The 22,853-nt window shown below is 40.9% G+C and overlaps 1 protein-coding gene across 5 annotated transcripts in view; it reads right to left on the bottom strand.

Moving 5' to 3' along the window:
• Nucleotides 1–10,805: 10,805 nt before the first annotated feature.
• gata3 (GATA binding protein 3) overlaps nucleotides 10,806–22,853 on the bottom strand; it is a 29,179-nt gene continuing 17,131 nt past the window's right edge. For all 5 annotated transcript variants that reach the window (XM_060842640.1, XM_060842642.1, XM_060842644.1 and 2 more), the window contains 2 exons: nucleotides 20,531–20,656; nucleotides 10,806–13,095 (listed from right to left, as the gene is read on the bottom strand). In XM_060842640.1, coding sequence (XP_060698623.1) covers nucleotides 12,796–13,095; nucleotides 20,531–20,656 — 426 coding nt within the window. In that variant the 3' untranslated portion in view covers nucleotides 10,806–12,795. The remainder of the gene's footprint in view (nucleotides 13,096–20,530; nucleotides 20,657–22,853) is intronic.

Genomic DNA, 22,853 nt, shown 5'->3' with positions numbered 1-22,853 from the left:
AATGCCCTTGCTTAGAGAGAAAAATGAGCATTTTGATAACAGAATAAAGCTGGGTGCTACTAATGTGACAAGCAGTGCAAATATGTCTTTTGTGACATTGTTAAACTTTTTGACTGCACAAGTCATAACATCACTATATGAATGCTATTCTTGCATGATTTTAATACATGAGATTTTGTGAATATCAGTTCACCTTTCACTATTTGCCACAACCAGCTTGCCAGTGTTTATCGAGTAAAAAATGAGGTCTGCATGCTGGAGATCACAGCTGCAAAGTGTTGCTGGTCAAAGCACAGCAGGTTAGGCAGCATCCCAGGAATAGAGAATTCAACGTTTCGAGCATAAGCCAAGGGCTTATGCTCGAAACGTTGAATTCTCTATTCCTAGATGCTGCCTAACCTGCTGTGCTTTGACCAGCAACACATTGCCAGTGTTTATCCCAAACTACCAAAAATTAATCATTAAATGTTGCAATAAGAAAATCCCTTTTGATCATTTTCATTGAACAGTAACATTTAGTATCGAAATTCAGCACAACTGATAATATTCAAGATATTTGTGTCACTAGCAGCACTGTAAAACGTTTCTGAATGGATAGATTAACACGAGAACATGCAAAATAGGTGCAGAAGTAGACCAGATATTGTGTCAATTCTGCTCTTCCATTTGGCAAAATCTTGGGTTTCAATCCTACTTTCCCACCCAATCCTCATGAGTCCCTGAGGGACTAACATTTTATCTCTCCCAGACCTATTCAATAATGCAGCATTCACTGATGTGAAGAATTCCAAAAGCTTTTGAGTGAAGTAGCACAGTCATAGAAACATGTAGACATAGAAAATATGACCAGGAGTAGACCATTTGGCCCTCCATGGCTTTATTCTTGATGAAGGGCTTTTGCCCGAAACGTCGATTTTACTGCTCCTCGGATGCTGCCTGAACTGCTGTGCTCTTCCAGCACCACTGATCCAGAATCTGGTTTCCAGCATCTGCAGTCATTGTTTTTACCCACTTGGCTCTCCATGCCCAGCCATTCCCTATGACCATGGCTGATTAGCAAACTCAATACTGTTCCCAATTTCTCCCTATACCCTTTGATTCCTTTAGCCCTAACAACTACATCTAGCTCCCTTCAATGTATCAGCTTCAACTACTTTCTTTGTTAAAGAATTCTACAGGCTCACCAGCCTCAGGGCAAAAAGAATTTTCAATGATCTACCTCTTATTCTGAGACTGTGCCGTCATGGTTTGGATTCCCCAACCAACAGAAACCGGAAAGTGTGTCTCATCAATATCAAGCTTGTGATCACAGTATTCTGATTATTTTTAGTATTTAAGAATGTAAAGTCCCTTTCTTTTTACTCTTTCAGATTTCTCTCCATCTCCATCACTGAGAATAGCAATTCTTGCTGGGGAATGGGTCCATAGCCAGTGTTAGTTCTGTTGCTTCATTGAATCTTCTAGATATGTGCCTGGACAGTATTGGCAAGCCATTCATTGCAAAGTCTTCATATTCTAGGCCCTAGAGCAAAGACTACAGGATAGGGATTAAAACAGCAACAATAACTTATTTTTTCACTCGGAAAGATGGGAGGGGTAGATAGTTGCATAATTGAATATTGATCAAGTATGTTCAGACTTTAATGTGCCAGACTTTAATGTTAAACTGTTCAATTGAACATGTGTTATTAACATTAACATGCTACAAGTTGTGGTTATTTTACCAAATGCGGTATTTGCCATCCTTGCCAGTATTTCTTTTAAATCATTCACAACATGAGAGCACACCTGCTAGGCCAACTTTTTTTATCCATCTCTAATTGTCCATGCAGTTGAGAGTCAACCACATTACTGTCGGTCGAGTCACATGTAGGCCAAACTGGGTAAGGACGGCAGTTCCTTCCCTGAAGGACATGAGTAGGTTTTTCTTGACAATTGATAACAGTTTTGTGGTCATCATTAGCCACTTAATTCCAGATTTTTATTGGATTCAAGTTCCTTGGTACAATTCAAAGCTAGGGTCCCTTGGTCGCTGGATTGCTAGTCCAAAAATAATAGCATTAGCCCATTGCCTTCCCATGTTGTTCCAGGTAAGGGTTGTTTAAGGTAGTTCGCAACGAGACTAAGCACCTGCAGTTCCTCTGTCCAACTTCAATATACAATTTCCTCACAGTCTCTCAGACAATTGTACCATTCCATATCCTTTCCATTGCTGTCAGCAAATATGGAAGGAGCATGCTGGCCATCACATTGATGAGTGGACCTTGCTCTCCACTTGGCGAATCCCAAATGTCCGTGGTATCCTTGTCTAAGACATCTCACCACCCCTAAGCTGGAATGAGCAGTATTTCAGCAAACTCTGATAGGTTGTTCACAATTAGGAAATGCTGTCAACGATCAAAATATGCCTTCACAGGTCTCTGATCTGGCCATCCTATGGCACAATGTCAACAATGCAAGAGACTCTCAATTTTTCTTTTGTTCCTGTCACATTTGCTTGAACCTGTTTTGAGATACTGATGAAGCCTGAGTATACAATTCATCCACACCAATAAATGCCTTATAATTCATTGTAAGGCTGTTGACTATCACACCGGAGATCACATCCAATGTCATTAGTAACACTTCCTTTCATCTTCTCGGCAAACCTTATAAGAAGGAGTTAGAATCTCTTTAACCACAGAGGCACCTTCACCAAATCTTTCTCATCTAATTTAGAGACCAATCGATTTTATGAGTGGTTTCAGACCAAGGATGTAGTATGCAAAGAATACACATAAATAACAAAGAGAACATCCTTCTCTATAAATACACAATGTGCTGCTGTATCTGACGATGCTCTGCAGGCAAAGTACACCTGTTTCTGCAATCCAGCTTAGTGCCCCAGAAAGAGCACTGCTGTTCAGTGTATGTAGCTGAAGCAACTGCAGTTATGCCAGCTGGAAAGGATGGATTGTAGTGGGCCAGGACACTTGTGGACAGCAATGTATACTTGAGCTTTTGCCAAGCAATTTCCTGATAAGAGCTCCAGTCCCTTGCAGCTCCTTCAGTAGTTGCCTAGTATTTGATTGCCAGCTGGTTGACCATGCTTAAAAATCTTTTGTTGGTGATGAACCAATTGTAGACATCATCCTGAACAGTTCTCATTTTCTATGGATCTGGCCTCATTCCATCTTTGTCAACACTATGTGCAAGAAGCAAATGGGTTCCTTGGATAACGCATGCTTTTCATTGAGAGTAAAGCCTTCAACCTCTAGGCACCTTAAAACTGCATGAACCCTCAGGTTATGTTCCTTGCCAATCTTCTTATGTATTACTATCTCATCCATGCGGTTTATGACCCCTTCTAAACATGGTAACATTGTAGTCATAATACGCTGGAAGATTTCTGGGACTGAGGAGGTGCCAAATGGTAGTCTGTTGAAATAATATCATCCAAATGGAGTGATAAATTTAGTAAGCAGTCCTGATTGTTTATCAAATGGCACCCATCAGAAGCCACTGTTCGCATCAAATTTGGAAAAGATGCTTGCTTCTGGACAATCCAGTGAAACTTGTGTCATCTGTAGAGAAAGTATGGTTATTCCTAGTTACTGATTTATTGAGCTGTGTTAGCTCAACACATAGTCTAGTGGAGCCTTCTAATGGGTTTGGGTATAGTAAACATATCAAAGCACTACTCAGTTGATTTGGCCACCAGGGAAACATGCCATTCCAGTCATTACTTCAAGTCATTTCTGAATTTGATTCATTAAGACCTGTGAAACCTTCCTGGATGTGTAGAGATGTATTTTCTTAGTATTTTACAACATAGAACAGTACAGGACAGTACAGTTCAGCCCTTGATGTTGTGCCAACCTTTTATCGTACTCTATGATTAAACTAACCTCCATACCCTTCATCGTACTATTATCCATGTACCTATCCAAGAATCACTTAAATGTCCCTAATGTATCTGACTCTACTACCACCGCTGGCAGTGCATTCCATGCACCCACCGCTCTCTGTGTAAAGATCCGACCTCTTGACATCTCCCCTAAACCTTCCTCCAATCACCTTAAAATTATGTCCCCTTGTGATAGCCATTTCTGCCCTGGGAAAAAGTCTCTGACTATTCACTCTATCTAAGCCTGTCATCATCTTATAGAAGGGCTTATGCCCGAAACGTCGAATTTCCTGTTCCTTGGATGCTGCCTAACCTGCTGTGCTTTAACCAGCAACACATTTTCAACCATCATCTTATAGACCTCTATCAAATCGCCTCTCACCTTTCTTCACTCCAATGATAAAAACCTTAGCTCCCTCAACCTTTCTTCATAAGACATGCCCTCCAGTCCAGGCAGCATCCTGGCAAATCTCCTCTGCATCCTCTCTCAAGCTTCCATATCCTTACTACAATGAGGCGATCAGAACTGAACACAATATTCCTAGTAAGGTCTAACCAGGGCCCTATAGAACTGCAGCATAACCTCACAGCACTTAAACGCAATCCCCCTGCTAATGAAAGCCAGCACACCAAACATCTTCTTAACAACCCTATCATTTTGGATGGCATGTTTTAGGGATTTATGGACATGGACCCCAAGATTCCTCTGTTCCTCCACACTGCCAAGAATCCTCTCTTTAACTCTGGATTCTGCATTCAAATTTGACTTTTCCAAACTGAATCACTTCACACTTTTCCAGGTTGAACGCCATCTGCCACTCCTAAGCCCCGTTCTGCATCATATTGTCACTTATAGCAGCCCTTCACACTATCCACCACGCCACCAAACTTTGTGTCATCAGCAAACTTACTAACTCTTCCACTTCCTCATCCAAGTTATTTATAAAAATGTCAAAGAACAGAGGTCCAAGAACATATGCCTGTGGAACACTGCTAGTCACCGAGCTCCAGGCTAAATACTTTCCATCTACTACCACCGTATGTCTTCTATGGGCCAACCAATTCTGTATCCAGGCAGCCAAAATTACCTGCATCCCAAGCCTCCTTACTTTTTGAATGAGTCTACCATGAGGAATCTTATCAAACACCTTGCTAAAATCCTCGTACACCAGATCCACTGCTCCACCTTCATCAATTGTTTTGTCACATCCTCAAACAATTCAATAAGGCTTTTGAGGATTCCTGAAGAAGGGCTTATGCCCGAAACGTCGAATCTCCTGTTCCTTGGATGCTGCCTGACCTGCTGCGCTTTTCCAGCAACACAATCTCAGCTCTGATCTCCAGCATCTGCAGACCTCACTTTCTCCTCCTATATCTTGTCTGACCCAGTGGACTTATCGATCCTTATGTTTTTCAAAATATTCAGCTCATCCTCCTACTTAACGTCAACCTGTTTGAGCATATCAATCTGTTTCACGCTGTCCTCACAAATGACAAGGTACCCCTCAGTAGTGAGTACTGAAGAAAAGTATTAATTAAGGACTTCCCCTACCTCCTCCAACTCCAGGCACAAGTTCCCTTCAGTATGCCTGATCGGCCCTATCCTCACTCTGACCACCCTCTTGTTCCTCACATAAGTGTAGAATGCCTTAGGGCTTTCCTTCATTCTATCCCCTAACACTTTTTCATGCCCATGTCTAGTTCTCCTGAGTCCATTCTTCAGTTCCATCCTGGCTACCCTCCAGACCCCTGTCTGATCCTTGTCTCCACGACCTCAAGTAGCCCTCTTTCTTCCCATTGACTAGATGTTCTACATCCCTTGTCATCCAAGGTTACTTCAACCTTCATCCCTTCCTTGTCTCAGTGGTACAAACCTATCTAGCACTATCAGCAAATGCTCCCTAAACAACCTCCACATTTCTATTGCATATTTTCCTGGGAACAACTGTTCCCAATTTAGGTGCTCCAGTTCTTGCCTAATAGCATTATAATGCACCCTCCCCCAATTAAAAACTTCCCCATATCATCTACTCCTTTCTCTCTCCTTGACTATAGTAAAGGTCAGGGAGTTGTGATCACTATCACTGAAAAGCTCTCCCATCGAGAGATTTGACACCTGACCCGGTTTGTTGCCAAGCACCAAATCCAATATGGCCTCCCCTGCAGTTGGCCTACCTACATACTGAGTCAGAAATCCTTCCTGGACACACCTGGCAAAATATTTTCCCTAAGGAAGTTACAATCAATATTAGGGAAGTTGAAGTCACCTATGCTGTCATCTCTGCACCCTTCTAAAATCTGTCTCCCAATCTACTCCTTCATGTCTCTGTTGCGTCTGGGTATCCCATTGACCCACATAACTGAAGCCCTCCCTCCTACACCAGCCCTGCAACTATGTGTTCATCTGCACTCGCTCTTTGACTAACATGATGCTGTGTGCTCAGTATTGAATTTGTCCAATTCAGTTAACAATTAGGATACCTACCTTGAAAGAACATTTACTAGTGTGACATTGTAGCAATTCTAATTTTCAAACAATAATTTAGAGCAACACAGAACCTCTGACTTAAGAAGAACTTAAGATCTGAGCAAAAATCAAAAAAACCTGTGAATGCTGTAAATCAGAAACAAAACAGAAGTTTCTGGAGAAGCTCAGCAGGTCTGGCAGCATCTGTGGAAGAAAGTAGAGTTAACGTTTCGGGTTAAGTGACACTTCCTCAGAAGAAATGTTAGTTCTGATTCCTCTCCACAGATGCAACTAGTCCTGCTGAGCTTTTCCAGCAATTTCTGTTTTTGTTTAAGTCCTTAGCACGCCATTAATGTTGAGAGACATTCCTCCTACTCCATGCAGCTTCATAAGTTGTAAACTCTGCTACTTTAGCCATTGAATTTGATACATACTCTTGCATCAAGCTTAAAATTGACAGGACGTCCGTTGATATAAGCAAGTTCAGAACAATTGGGATCATTTGGATTGTCAGCTTCCCTCATAAATGCCTAAGGTACGATTATTAAAAGCAAGAGGTCGATAGTATTACATCTTTGCAGGAATACATGTTTGTCTTATTATTGTTCTAGAATTATGTTCTGTTCCTGCAAATTCTATGAAAATGATGTTTTGGTATTATAGAAATAGTATTCTTTTATCTTGGTTGGATATCCTTTACACCTGTGAAGTTTTATTGTTCCACAACGTTAGTACTATCTCTTGAAGCCACCATTTTAATCTGCTGTCTTTTAGTTTGTATTCTTGCATCAATCAATGGTGTAATGGCACTGTTTCTGTCACGTTTGCTAGTTTCTATATCACAGCGATATTTTCTGTTTGCCAGTCTTTCCAACTTTGTATTTCTGTGTTAAAATTTCAATAAAGGCTTAAATGTATTACTGGCTGTTTTGTAGTCATTCACTCTTTTCAATATCTTTTAATGGTTTGTAATACTGTATCTCTGCACAGTTTATTTGGTTCTCCCACCTTTTTCAAGGTGTTCCTACCTGTTTCAATGGTTGAAATGGTGGATATCCATTTCTTACAGACCTTTCTCACCCTCTGAGTTGGCTTACTTTTTTCCAGGTAAAATGGATGTTTTCACAATCTTCATCATGTAAAATGCCAAATGCTTTCTTCTACACAAATTTCTAAATATATTTCCCTGACTGCAGCCTTTATGTATCTTCCCCATAGAATTTTGGCTTAATTACTGAGTCTCAGTCACAGAGTCATAGAGATATACAGCATGGAAACAGACCCTTCAGTCTAAATCATCCATGCCCACCAGATATCTTAAATAAATCTAGTCCCATTTGCTGCATTTGGCCCATATCCCTCTAAACCCTTCCTATTCATATATCTGTCCAGTTCCCTTTTAAATGTTGTAATTGTACCAGCCTCCACCACTTCCTCTGGCAGCTCATCCCATACACACATCATCCTGTGCGTGAAAAGGTTGCCCTCTTAGGTCCCTTTTAAATCTTCCCCTCTCACCTTAAACCTATGCACTATAAGTTTTAGATTAGATTACTTACAGTGTGGAAACAGGCCCTTCGGCCCAACAAGTCCACACCGACCCGCCGAAGCGCAACCCACCCATACCCCTTACCTAACACTACGGGCAATTTAGCATGGCCAATTCACCTGACCCGCACATCTTTGGGCTGTGGGAGGAAACCGGAGCACCCGGAGGAAACCCACGCAGACACGGGGAGAACGTGCAAACTCCACACAGGCAGTCGCCTGAGGCGGGAATTGAACCCAGGTCCCTGGCGCTGTGGGGCAGCAGTGCTAACCACTGTGCCACCGTGCCGCCCTGGGGAAAAAACGTTAACTATTTGCACTATCCACGCCCCTTATGATTTTATAAACTCAGTCTCTGACACTTCAGGGAAAATAGCCCCAGCTTATTCAGCTTCTACCTATGGCTCAAACTTCCAACCCTGGCAACATCCTAGTAAATCTTTTCTGAACCCTTTCAAGGTTAACAACATTTTCCTTACAGCAAGGGGACCAGAATTAAATACAGTCCTTTTAAATCTTTGGTTTTTGCTGTAAAAGAACACATTTTGATGGAGCTTTTTGTCTTCCAATCATTATGACAATTTTCATCAATACCAATTCAAGGGTTAAACCTACATTTATATTACAAGGGGAGTGATGATTAGTTGCAGAATGATCATTTATTGACAGTGGCTTTGCCATGGAGAGTGCACAAGTTAAAGAGAATTGCAGATAAATATCAGGTTTTCTTTAAATGTTAAGCCAGGCAGATTAAATCTGATCTCAGCATGAGGTACTGGGTTGTCTGAGATAGGTTACTGCCAACAATCCTCCTTTGTCATGGGCTATCGTATGATTAATGGTAGAGGACATATCTTCAGTATCTTCAGAAGAGGCAATGCTCTTCAATAACAAGAAGTTTTATTGCATGATGGTAAAAAGTACAGCTACATTTGGTCAGGCATAATGTCTAGGCCTTAAGGGAGCTGGTACAGATACATCTGCTGCCCCTGAAAGCCAGATAGTACTCCTCATCTCAACAAAAAATTAATTAACATCAGTAAAGTCACCATAGAACCACTCTCCTATTAGAGAGAGATGGCTGGTATTGTGTTTAAGCTGGGAGTCCCCACATCTCAGATGTGAGGCAAGGTTGAGAAAGCAGAAACTTCATGTTGACTTCAGTCAGTCCAGGAATTGGACCTGCACTATTGTTATCATTGTGCTTCACACACCAGCCATTCAAACCCACTGACCCCCTAATAACATCAGGAAAATAGGTGGTGTTGACATAAGATGAACACTAACCCCTTTAGAACCATTGACTTAGTAAACATTAATATGTTCAAATTTGCAGTTGTCACTAAGGCGTAGAGAAGTTAAATGTTAGATGTAAGCCACTTGTGTTGATCTCTCTTCCACCACCATGGCCTTCCCTGGGTCCAGCATATTAAACTTCATGGATGGAAATGAACCTTCAGTAACAGAAAATCTGCAAAGTATGAATTCAGTGACAAATAGAAAACTTGGGAAGATTCCAAATCACTAGTTTGTTCCCATTTAGATTGTGTCTGGAATCTAAGCAGCAAAATGTCGATGATTACAAAATATTACAAATAGAAGAATTGTACGTGAAAGGGGTTTCGGAAATGACTTGTTAACTGAGTTGCGGCATTGCCAGAGCAATGTACTGGAGTCAACTCAGGATGGGGTCCTCTTTACAGCTCCTAAACACCCATCCCCAAACAAAAGCTGCCTGGAGAATGAGTGTCCCTCCATGAGCTTTTTGCTGTGGGGTCTTTGTCACACATGTCAATTGTCAGCAGGCATCTTTGCCTGGCAGACATCAGCAGAAAAAGCACAGACCTCGATGATCAGATGGATCTCTTCCTTCAAAATTTGTCAAAAGTTAAGCAAGGATCATTCCAGTGAAGTTCAATGTAATGGTTGAGATGTTGGTGTCCCCCCGAGATATTAAAATAACATCTCTCATGTCAGTTTCAGGTTGCTAAGTCAATTACATCATTTAAAATGGCTTTAGTACTCTGAGAATAGTTTCATTTCAACTCACTGTTCTCAGAAATCATTATAAATCTGTGACAATAAACTTTGCCTTGGAAATTTGCATGGCCTAATAAGACCACAAGAAATAGGAACAGGAGTAGGCCATTAAACCCCTTGAGCCAGTTTGGCCATTCAACAGGATCATGGCCTTTCCGAAATTCCTCATGTCCACTTTCCTGCCCTTTCTCCATAACCCTTAATTCTCCTACTGGTCAAGAACCCACACCAGGTTAAACAACATACTATCAATTAGATGGCAATTTTCAAGATTTCGAGCCAAGGAAGCTGTAACTGAATTTAATCGAACAGGTTTAATACTTTATTCCTACTTAGGTTTTCAGGAAGGATGTTTTCTGCACCCTTGCAAATTAACACATGGTGCAAAAGCATTGGGCAGAATTCTGTATTTTTCTGTGTTTTCTAACTAATGTATTTGGTATGTTGCTGTATGATATCCTTCTACAGTGATAGCATTGTTATTCCTCTCAGCAACTTTGACATCAGCTTTCAGACCCGAGGACAAGGAGTACCTGGAAGTGTGTCAACATTTGCGTGCAATCCAGGGCAGTGCATCAATTTTGTAGGGGGGCCCGTCGAACAGAAACTGTTGAGAATCAATGCTGTAGGTAGTATATTGACACCGTGCAACATGCACATTTTAAAACACATGTGCACACTTGCAAATATATAGCTGTTCACATGTCAAGTGTTGACAAGCCAGGCATTCTGTCCCTCAACTGAAACAATGGCAGGTAACTCAACCTCAAATGTATGACCTACCCACTCCTCATGGATAATCAGCAGAGTTTATCCAGCAGCATTTTGAATTCAAAAGGCCAGGTCACCACATAAGACAACAGATTCAAACTGATACACTTTGTTCATTTATTAATACAAGTAGCATAGTATTCCATTCTTTACAAGAGATAGGAACAGGTCAGGTCATATCTATTCACCAATAACTTACTTTACTAGAAAAAAAGAGAAATACTGTATCCTTAAAGCTCCACATCTGAAAGGTACTGCATAATGTACAAATAACTTAGAACCTGTTACTTTTGTCTATGCCGCCAGTTTTCTATGTCATATTGCACATCCTTTTTGGCTTTGTCAGTACCTTGAAAATTATAAGAACAAGACAGGAATTATTTTACAACAAAAAAAATAAAGGAAATTTAAATGTCCAATGGATGATATGTTTGAAATCAGCCACTGAAAAGATGCACAAGTGGTTATTGTATAATATGTATGCTTTGCACCTTGGATAAGGGTGCACAGCACCATCAGTGTTTTTGGGTGGTTTACTGGCATTATGCTTGCTTGTTAATTCCCAGATGTGCTGAATTTAACGAGTTTTTACAGTTATTTAGTCCTTTATTAACTTCATGTGGTTGAGGTAGAAGATATTGGACAAGTTGAAAGCAAAAGAGACTTTTTTTTTCCTTTTAAGAAAGGGCTTGTAAATAGACCATAGAAGCTGTAAATGTTTTATTCACATCTCTTTCAAAAAAAAATAGACTGTAGCAGTTACAAGTTGTACATGGAGCTAAAGTTTTTTTGTAATAATTATTTTAATGTTTTATGTGAAGTTAAGGAGACAACAGTTACAGTACTTGACTCTCAAAGCTACAAAATCCCTTAGAGCAAGACCTGAAGATCACAGGAGGTACACATTACCAGAACCACAGTATTTTGTCACTAGGCCTCAGGCTATGAAGCCAATAGTGCTAACATGCAATTTTTATATTTCCTGTACACCCACAAAAGCAGAAATTTTGTGGTGAGAGGGACAAGCAAAAACAGACGCTGTGGTGCCAGGAAACCATCCAAACATTAGCAACCCAAAACAAAATTAAAAACCCTCTCAAGCAGAACTGCATTAGATCAACAAAATTAAATCTAGTTTATTTTTTAAAAGAAAGAAGATTATTGAACAAAACTGTAGCAGTCTTATTTTTTCCACTAGCATTAATAATTCTGTTAAATGTATACAACCATTCAGTCTGTATAGCGTGTAATGAAATAATTCTTCTACATCATCTTCTGGTAGTCTGAATTACTTACATACAAACAACAGTTACAGGAACTTGTTCACAATGCATTTCAGTCAAGGACAATAGCTGTCCAGAGTCCTCATTGGCAATATCCGTGTATAACACTGATTGCCTGCAACTGATAGTACTTCCTATGTGGAGGCTAAAGCCAGATAAATGGTCTGTCTACAAGGTAATGCATCAAACAACTTCCGCTGGTGTGAGGCAGTAGATCTGGGAGTTTGTTTTCGGCAGTTTTACGAGCAGAGAGGAGTAGTCTGGCTCTCTTCTGTCAGTTTGCTGTCTCCTCTTTCAAACTCTTGTTCATCTCCCTCTTGGTTCGAGGGTCCACAACCATCCATGGCTGACCTGGGTACATACAATAAGCCCCACGCAGTCTCACAGTTGACCCATTCATCATTGTATATTTTACAGGTATTTGCAAGATTGGAGATGGAGGGGTAAAGGGAGGGAAGTTGGGCGGTAGCTTGTTTAAAATTATATTTCACAGCACAAGATCCTGTCTCACAAATAAACATGTGATGAGTCTACAATGACGTATTCACAAATGGTGGTTGAGGAGTCAGTGGTGGAGCGATACATACACAGCATAATGAGCTCCTTACAGGTGATGTCTAGGGAAACCCTTTATCTGAACGAAGTTGACTTGTTTGTGGTCGTCCAGTCTCAGAGGCTTCCTATCATCTGAAAATGAGTTGACGGTGCTCGTTTTGTTTTTTTTTGTTTCATTTGGAAAATGTTAATGCAAAGCAGGCTTGCTCTGCAGCCCGAATCCCCAAGCTTCGAGTGGGAGACCTCTAGCCCATCGCAGTGACCATACTAGAGGGATGGTGAGGTCCAAAGGACAGGCTGGAAGGTGGATGCATCGGTGTCGGTGTCGTCAGCATGTGGCCTGAGTGGCTGAAGGGTGGAATATGATGAATTGGCGACACGTGTCTCGTGAGAGCTGTGGGGCTGAAAGAACTGGCCTTGTCCATGAGGCTCTTTGAAAACTCATCCAGACCATCGTGGGTCTTTTTGCTTTTCTTAGATTTACTGGACATTTTCCTGTTCCGAGTCTGGATTCCTTCTTTCTTCATGGTCAGTGGTCGGTTAATCTACAGATAAAGAAAGGAAATATTTTATGATATTTTCTCTCTTTTCTGCTCCACTCCCCCAAAACTTACAATTTTCTCTCTTTTAAGCTCTGATTTGTGCTGACGCAAGATACCAAGGAGACCAGCAGCAACTTGGTTTCCCAAGGGAGAAGCTAGCTTTCATGTGCAAGTCTAGGCTGAGATGATTGTCCAACTACTACTGGCTCAGTACAATCCTTTTCTCAGCCAGCCCACACAGTTACAGACTCACACACTGGCGCAGAACAACTTTCCAGTAGCTTTCACTCCAGCTGGACAAGCAAGAGGGTAAAAAGTTATCAGGGGCAGGCATGAATGTGGAATAATCAGACCAGCCATGATCTTATTAATTAGAGGAGTAGGCTTCAGGAGCTCATAATTTGTATGTTCAAGTCGGATGAGAAGCAAAACCACCAGATCTTCCCTCGTTTTTCCCCAACACCAGATCTCTTAGCTTGTTCCTAGGAGCCCCAGTGCTTTCCTGGTTAAGAAGAGTTAACACATTGTTCTTGGGACTTGGAACTCAACAGTATGCAATTTCTTTGTCAATGAGAGGCTTACATATTTATATATATGCTACAGCAAAGAAAGCACAGTTTGCTGAATTCTGTTTTCAATAAGGCATTCTATGTATTGTACATATGAACAAAGAGCCTCAAAATAAATACTCCACTATTTGCAATCAAAATAAAAACATTTACTGTCTAAACCTGAGGTGATTCTATTTTCAGCTATCAGTTTCTTTTATGTGTGTAAAAGGGACACAGGAAACAATATGATAAATGAGTACGAGTAAAGGAATGTTTTCAAGATTCTGCAAGCACTATCTAACTCATTCTCATTAAGAGTTTCATTTCTTAGTTCCAGTCTTTAGATCCTAAGGTAACTTCAACAGCTGTCAGTCAGATTTTAAGTGGAAACTAACACCTTCAAGACATCACACTGCAGAGAATTGCAGCACTGATTTTCAGACATTAAGAAAATGCATTCAGTCACAAACAATAATACTTCTTGTGGTTACACATCAGGAGATGATTGTACATTTTAAACACTTCCCTGGATAACTCTGGAGCAGCATCAAAAAGAAATGCACAGAACACTTCTTTTCCAAAATACAATCAACTGCTGCCTTCCCTTCATTTTCCAAATTGGTTCTGACAAGCTGATTAGGCCATCTACAGTGACACATTATGCAAATGTGCAAAATTAACAGGTAAGAGTCTTTGACTGCCATGAAGCATCAGTGACAGAGTTTATTGTTTTGCTGTGTGCATTTTCATGCAATCAGAACCTAGTTATAGATGATTTGGTGGGAGTGAAATGAGCCAGCATGGAAACATTGGGACTGAATGGCCCCTTTCTGTGCTGTAACTATGCTCAATTCCAAATAAACTCTGTTTACTAAAAACTCAGGATGCATATTGTGCACTTATAGATTCATACAGTGCGGAAAAGACCCTTCAACCCATTGAGTCTGCACCGACATTACTACCACTAATGTCGCTAATTCCAATTTCCTGTATTTGTACAAGATCCTTAAATGTCATGATATTTAAAGTACTCAGCTAAATAATTTTTAAAGGTTGTAAGGTTTCCAGCCCCAACTACCTTCCCGGGCAGGGCACTCCAAATTCCCAATACCTCCTGAGTGAAAAGTTTTTTTTCCCCCAAATCCCCTCTGAATCTCCGGCCCCTTACCCAAAAACTGTGCCCGCTCATGATTGACCCATCAACCAAGGCAAACAACTTAACACTTAAAACAGAATCATCACCCTCAAAAGCTGTTATTTCAACTTTTGGTTTACTTTTAATTCCTTTAAATAGTTTCTTTCTTCACCTAAACCGTATAAATTGCTGATACAGAACTGAATACATGTAGGCACTGGGATCACACCCAAGTCAACCCCACTAGATTGGTCAAAGTGCTGATCTCAACACTCCCTTCACAGATCTTAGAATACTTTTATTCCTTCACACCCTTGGGGCATGTCTGCAGTTCTGCAACAGTATAACCAGCATAGCTGTCAAACATTGCACACTACATACTACAACATTACGCTGTACACTACATGACTGTTAAATGGCTAAGACAGCAAACGTTAAGCTTACAATTGCGTCGTCAAAGCATTCTAAATTCAACTTCTGTTTTGACAAACTAAGTAAGTAAATTGGTTTCGCAGATCATGTACACCTCTGTTGCAAATTGAAGTTATGATTAAGAGAAAGTAAGCTCAGTGAAATCCATTCAGCCAACTTGAATTGATTTTAACTTCCAAAACTTACTATTTTTCCTTTCTATTCCTTAAAGGTGTCAGTTCCTGTTGGGTGTGAATTCTCTACAACTTCTGGTATCTGAGCTGATGTCTATTAGTAAACCTCAGCTAGTTGCTATCCATTCACTGTAACATTACCAAATCCTGAGTTCACCATTGCTAAAACACTTGCACTGTCCTTTACGGGGAAGGGGCTGGGGGCATGGAGTGTTGATTACAAGCCAGAATCTTTGCTGATACTTTCCCAATCCCCAGTCCAGGGCTGCTGAACCCAGATTCAGCAACCCAAAAACTGTCCTTGTTGAAATCTGCTAACTAAGCATAGTCCCATGGCTGAAACCACACCACTTCCTGGAAAAACACAATTACCTATTACTAAGAAACAGAAAGTCAACATCAAAAATACATGTTTCTCCCTGCCTGCTAGACACATTAAGCTATTGTTTTGAAACAAGCTTCAGATTTCAATGTATAATATTCAAACTCTTTTGCATGCGAGCCAGTAGGTAAACATATCATCTTTATTCCTCTCCACCCAGTCCTTCTGACTACAACACCTTCCTGGCCAGTTAGTTAGCAAAGAAAATAAGGACTGATCAACAGACTGTGGAATGTTCCTTTTTAAGGAGAATGGACTTAACTGACACCTCAGCACAATTGAAAAGTTTTTAAAAGTTCTCACTGTCTCAGATAAGGAAGACCCAAGCTATTTTAAACTGATTCCCCCAAATCTCTGAATCTATTAACTTTGTTATCAATTTAGCTAATCCATCTCTCCTTCCTCAACATAAAATCTTCTTTGAAATGGCATCCCATGACTTCCAACTTCATTCTTTGTGAAAGGTGTGCGCCTTCATAGACCAGGCGAGGCAGCTGTCTACTTTCTGCGTTCACTTTTCTAAAATACTCTCGGTCCTGGCACTAAGCTGAAAGCAGCTCCTCCACAGAGCCAGCAAAGGACAAACTTTCACCTTCCAGCCTTCTGAAGTGGTTGCAGATAAACTTTTGGTTGGGCCTCATCTCTCCTTCCCTAAGCACAACCAGGAAGATTGCCATAGTGATCAGACTGAGAAGCACGTAGTGAATTCTTAAACGAACCTTATATATGGGACGTAATCTATCAAATCAAGCCAAATAATGATGGTCAACCCTTACCTAAGTGTGACCAAAAATAGCTATTACAGTATAAACAAACTTTTTTACATAGTTAAAATTCTGACTCAGCACTTAAGTTTATTTTATTACAATGATCAAACTAAGAAAAATGTCTAATGGATCCTTGGGGGAAGATCCAAGTAAATAAATGTCCACATAATAATGTGCTTTTGTTCCAAACAAATTCCTCCAGAAGTGCTTTGAGCTGTCTAGAATACATATGTGATCATATATGTTATCTTTTCCCTTATAGCACAGTGAATACATTAAAATGGCATGGCTGCATTTCTACATGTGCCTTTGATTGACCTAAAAGGAATGTGATTAATCATAAGAAATCATTTAGTTTTTTTTAAAACAATGTTGATGATTTTCTTTTTGCCATGTCAAAATTGTGTAATCATTAGCCCTTGTCCCACCTCTCTGCAGAGCATGTTCTCTTCATTCACTGTGTCACTTAGGTAGGCAATGTTACCCAGGCACTACACCTAGTCTTATTGATGATTTAGGGATGCTGGTGTTGGACTGGGGTGTACAAAGTTAAAAATCACACAACACCAGGTTATAATCCAACAGGTTTAATTGGAAGCACACTAGCTTTCGGAACGACGCTCCTTCATCAGGTGATGAAGGAGTGTTGCTCCGAAAGCTAATGTGCTTCCAATTAAACCTGTTGGACTATAACTTGGTGTTGTGTGATTTTTAACTTAGTCTTATTGAGTTCACTTCCAGCTGTCAAATTTGTACTGAGCCTCCCTAAGCTGTACTGCTGCCTCGCAGCACCAGAGACCCAGGTTTAATTCCAGCCTTGAGCGACTCCCCGTGTCTGCATGGGTTTCCTCCAGGTGCTCCAGTTCCTCCCACATTCCAAGAGATGTGCAGGTCAGGTGAATTGGTTAAGCTAAATTGCCCATAGTGTTAGGTGCATTAGTCAGGGGTAAATATAGGGTAGGGAAATGATCTAGGTGGGTTACTCTTCGGAGGGTTGGTGTGGACTGGTTGGGCCGAAGGGCCTGTTTCTATACCGTAGGGTGTCTAGTCTAATTCAAAGTTAACTAGTACCTTTCTTCCCATTTAATGATGACTGAATGTTGGGAAGTTCTATCAGTTTAATTTAAATCAGCAATTCAGCAAATGTGCTGCTTGAATAAAACATATTTGTGCACAGAAAATCAGTCTCTACCTCCTCCATCTACTTGTTATTACAATAACTCTCAAATTTGTTGAACTGCAACTAAAATGGTAGCCAACAATTTTATTTTTACAAACTAAACTGCCTCATTATGATATCTGGAACATTTTATTGACGTCCGAATTTTGTAATGGAGACTTAATACTAATGAAAGCTTATTACACAATTTAATTCAAATACTGTGGGTTGCCCCTAGAATGGACCACACAACATGACATAGACAATGGGGTAAGTGGTACTATGGCTTAGTGCGGTGTGGAGGCTATATTTCATAATACAAAGATGAGTAATGGAGAATAAATATACAGTTACCAAGCACATCACAAAATGATTAAATAAAGACATTAGAGACAAGCAAGCCACTCTTTGCCCCTTTGCCACTGCATATTATTGGAGAGCAAACAACTGTTTATTTAATAGAAATTATTTATCTGCAAATGATCAGTCAGATTTTGCGTGCTGTACCTGTTTGAACATAGTACCAAATGCATTAAAGATTAGCAGAGATGCAAGGACTGATGCAATTGCTTGAACTCTCTCATAAATGAGTAACTGGAGGCTAGTCATTATCTTTTTTCCAGTGTAACACTTTGCAACATTCTTGTAAACTTGCTAATAATAAGACTGGACAGAGAGGGGCAAGCGCCTAAATCAACAAACATGACTCAAAAGCCTGTGGGCTAAAGTTTATTGGCAGCTGCCAGAGAAATGCACACCAGATGAAGTCTGTCCACACTGATGTACCGTAAGGATTAATTGATTAAATTAGACTGGCGCCACTCACGTGACAATTACTACAGGCCCTTAAATCCTCCCCAATAAACTGACAACAGAGGTGGTCTCTCCCACACATTCCCACCTCCCGGCAGAACAAACCTGCTCATATTTCACAAGTAACACAATCAAAAAGGTATCGGTTCCAATTTAAACCATGCACTCATGACATCGCCCTTTTGTCAACCTTCACTCCATAGAATTAGATTAAAAGTGCACGGCGCACACATTAACACGTGAACTAATTCAAGTCAATTACACTGGTGCGGCCCATTTACAACTGAATTGCCTTCAATTTCAGGTTTAGCATCGCTCACCTACTTTGACTGGCTAGATTTATTCCACATCGTTAACCTGCATAGTTTCTGCAATTTTACCCACCACCTCCTCCCCCCGGAGATTAATTTATATATTAATAGGTTTAAGTGATGTGTTTACTGCAGGTTTTTTCACGTTATATTTTTTTTCTCTGTCTGGCGTCTTTCAACGAAATGCCCATGTCAAAATGAAACTTTAGGGTGTTATTGAATTTGACTTTTTATGACACCCATAGCGGTGTATACGTGAGACTGTACATTCGTTTAACCCAACAGCTCACGGTTTCCTACATCTTTTTCTTTCAAAATGCCAATTATCAATCTACTTCTTGCCTCATCGATCAGCACCTTTTGCTTTAGTAACCCGTTCGATTCCAATTGTATTCCTTGCGATTTTCCTTTTACCAAAATGCTGCCGGGTAGCAGCTTCGAAAATATTGCGCGCTGGGAGTAATTTTCCTAATTTTATTTCTCTCTCTTTCTTGGAATTCTGTTACGCTCAAGTTTTGTTTTAAAGAAGCATCAGTCGAAACCTTAACTCTGCTTTCTCTCTGCATAGATGTTGCCAGACCTGCTGTGTTTTCCAGCAATTTCTGATTTCATGCCAGTGTAATGGTGATTTCACAAGTTCACGACAAGCCCCACAACTGGGTAATTCTAATCAACTGCACCTTGACCCTAATCAGAGGCTTTATTCAATCGGGTGAGATTTCGCTGGAAATCCACCTCCGTGGTTTGTTTTCTTTTCACTCCTCGTCTCATTTTTGCCTCCCATCCTTTTCAATCCCTCCCCTTTTTACCTCTCTGCAATCGCCTAAATCTGTCACATCTGTACAGACCATGAGTCTAAAAACAATCCAGTTTCCTCTCCTCTCCCCACCAGTACACCGTCCCCTCACCCAGAAACTGCCTATTTTGCGGAGATATTCTGTTTTTATCCCCCTAATCTCCAGCATCCTGTAGTCTTTTATCACCACGTTCATTCACCTCATAATTCGCTACGTATCTTGGTATTTAGAATTAAAGATACATATAGCAGAAGGAAAAGGCACCGAAAGAGGCAAAACTAGACATTGTTAAATCAAGACACAACAGGCAGAGAGAAACAGAGTTAACCTTTAACGATCCTTCTTCAGAACTGATGGATTAAATTAAACTGGCGGCCACCCCAGCCCCTGAAGATGGGTGACTGGACCCCAAAAATTAACTCTGTTTCTCTCAACACCGATGCTGCCAGACCTGCTGAGTTTCTCCAGCGCGTTGACTTTGTTTCAGATTTTCAGCATCCGCCGTTTTTTTCATTTCTCTTACAGAAAGAAACCAATTGATCCACCGTTTCCCTGCCAAGAATCAGCATTTCCAGTCTATAGGTCAATAGAAACCCAATCACTCGCCCCCTCCCACCCAAAAAGAAGATAGATAAACGTCGGATAATCGAAATCTGAACCAAAAACAGAAAAAGCAGAGAAAAGAAAACACAGGTAGGTCTGGCAGCATCTGTGGAGAGAGAATTAGCCTTTGGAGTTCAGTCACCCTTCCCACTGAGCTCTGAAGAAGGGTCACTGCACCAGAAATGTCAATTCTCTTTTTTTTCTCTCTCCACTGGTGCTGCCAGACTTGCTGAATTTCTCCGATCGTCAGAAGTTGCCTGGGGAAGGGACAGACAGCGACCCTATATTCCCTGGCTGGCTAGGTGGAGCACTCACGTTGTGGAGTTTATAGTAGAGTCCACAAGCGTTGCAGACGGGGTCTCCATTGGCATTCCGTCTCCACAGTGTGGTGGTGGTCGTCTGACAGTTAGCACAGGACGTCCCTGCCCGTCTGGCCGCAGACTACAATAACAAAGCACAAAGGGTCCTTCTTTAAAAAAACACACGAAATATGTCCACACAGTCAAAGGTGTGAGTGCAACTCTTTTAGTAAACAAACAACTCGTGATACACATTGTTCTTCAAGGTGTGGAGGAGCCGGTGTTGGACTGGGGTGCACATTGTTAAAAATCGCACAACACCAGGTTATAGTCCAACAGCTTTATTTGGAAACACAAGTTTTCAGAGCCTTGCTCCTTCATCAGGTATCTGTTGAATTACATCATGGTGTGATTTTAATATTGTTTCTCAAGCCATTTTCTTTAGCGATCCGGAGCTGAAAAACTCTTCTTCTAAAAATCTTACGTAAAATATTTAATTATGTTTCCTATATTTACCTGCGGGAGATCTCTCCATATAACTCGATTTTTTTTAAAAAATGACGTGTTTTGCTATTCTAAATTTGTGGCTTAAATGAGGCCCTTTTTTTCTTACTGTCTTGGGAATGCAGACACAAGTTCACTCCATCCCACCAGGTAGATGGATGGATAAGGATCTGCTCAGTGGAGCCGAAATGAATTCTGCACAAATATTTGTGACTTTGATGCTCTTACAAGCCCCTGAAATGGATGAGTAACACCCAGGCAACTGAACAGAAACTTATTAAACAGAGCCTGTCAAACCTTCCACAAATCATGAAACAATTGGAGGGCGAGGACTGAACTTAAAAGATTTGTAAATGCTACATTTTGTGTGTGTGCCTGAGCGCACTTTGTGCCTTTTTTTTCCTGTTAAAAACAAAGCTGTTTTGTTATTATTTTAAATCGACACTGAATTTAAATTTTATACCAGAATCACTCAGTTTAAACTGCGCCGTTTGGAATGAGCCAGCTCTACACGATCCCTGTGTGCACTGGAGAGCGAGTCATTATCTTTAATAAAACATATGAAAAGACAATGCCAATTCGTCTGAAATGTTTAGGCATGTTTAGGCAGGAACGTGCCTTGTGTCCTTTTCGGGAGGGAGCTCCAATGAGTGGACTTAGACTGGGAGATTAGGGGATGAAACTCTTTCTAACAATCGAGGTCTTTTGTTGGTTTGTAATAAAGCTATCTTGCTGGGACCCAGTGTTTTCTGCTATTAATCTCGATTTCATTTTCCCAACAGCGGAATGCCAAGTGTATTTTTTAGGACATACACGGATCCACTTTTTTTAATATAAAAGAAGCGACAGACACAATTCAGAAGACGCCTGGAATGTATATTTCTTAAGACGTGTTATTGTAATAAGAACACAGACCCACTAGTCTGCAGTAAGAAACTGCCACATATTTCTTTGCTGATGACATAGACTTCAAGCTGATCCTGTTTAGACAGACACCCGAAACTCCTTGCACCAAACTTTAATCATTCCATATTTCAAAACATCCCCCCTACTCCCAACCAGCCACCCCCTCACCCTCCTGATTTCTTGTTCAAACACCTTTGTGTTTTGAGGTCGGGAAGTGATATTGTTGTGGAAAGCAGTTATCTCAAGTCGGCAGATATCCGGCCGCCTTAGCATAGGAAGTCAGCTTTTTAAATTAAGAGATCAGGGATAGGATGGGGGCAGGGGTGGGGGGAGAGGAAAGAAAGGGCGACCTACTGCCAAATAAGTGTAGTGCAAACATTTCCCTCCCTCGAAAGGCTTTCCGATCCTAACGAGGCAATGAAAGATTGGAATCCCATTAGTGGGGGGGGGGGGGGGGGTGCTCAGTAGTTACAAACACCATTTTGACAAGAGGACAAAGGACTACCCTGGCAGCGGGAATGGTCTGGACAAGGGGATAGAATTGATACAATATTAAATGCATGCTAACTGATTAGCAGCTAATAAAAGGAACGTTTTTTGTAATTACGACGATAGAAGAGGGAGGAACCCAGGGAAAGAGATTTCAGACAGACTTCTGGAAGGCAGGTTGGAAGGAATCTAATGGCAAATCTCTCACTGTCTTTGGTTCATACGTCAGCAATGACTGGCTGGAGGCTAGCGGGAAGGGCAGGGTGGTAGTGTCCTTACCACTGAGGCAGGAGGCCCCGGTTCGTGGGTCATTACATCCCTGAATAGGCTGTTGTAACAATACCTGGCAAGAAGGTAGGTAACGTGGTAACGTCCCTAGCTCTGAACTAGGAGTTCGAGTTCAAGTCCCACCTGTTCCAGAGGTGTGTCATAACATTTCT

Source organism: Hemiscyllium ocellatum, chromosome 23, assembly GCF_020745735.1.
Source record: "Hemiscyllium ocellatum isolate sHemOce1 chromosome 23, sHemOce1.pat.X.cur, whole genome shotgun sequence".
NCBI lineage: Eukaryota > Metazoa > Chordata > Chondrichthyes > Orectolobiformes > Hemiscylliidae > Hemiscyllium > Hemiscyllium ocellatum.
Note: the sequence above shows the minus strand (reverse complement) of the source record. Positions and strands in the feature narration are given on the sequence as shown.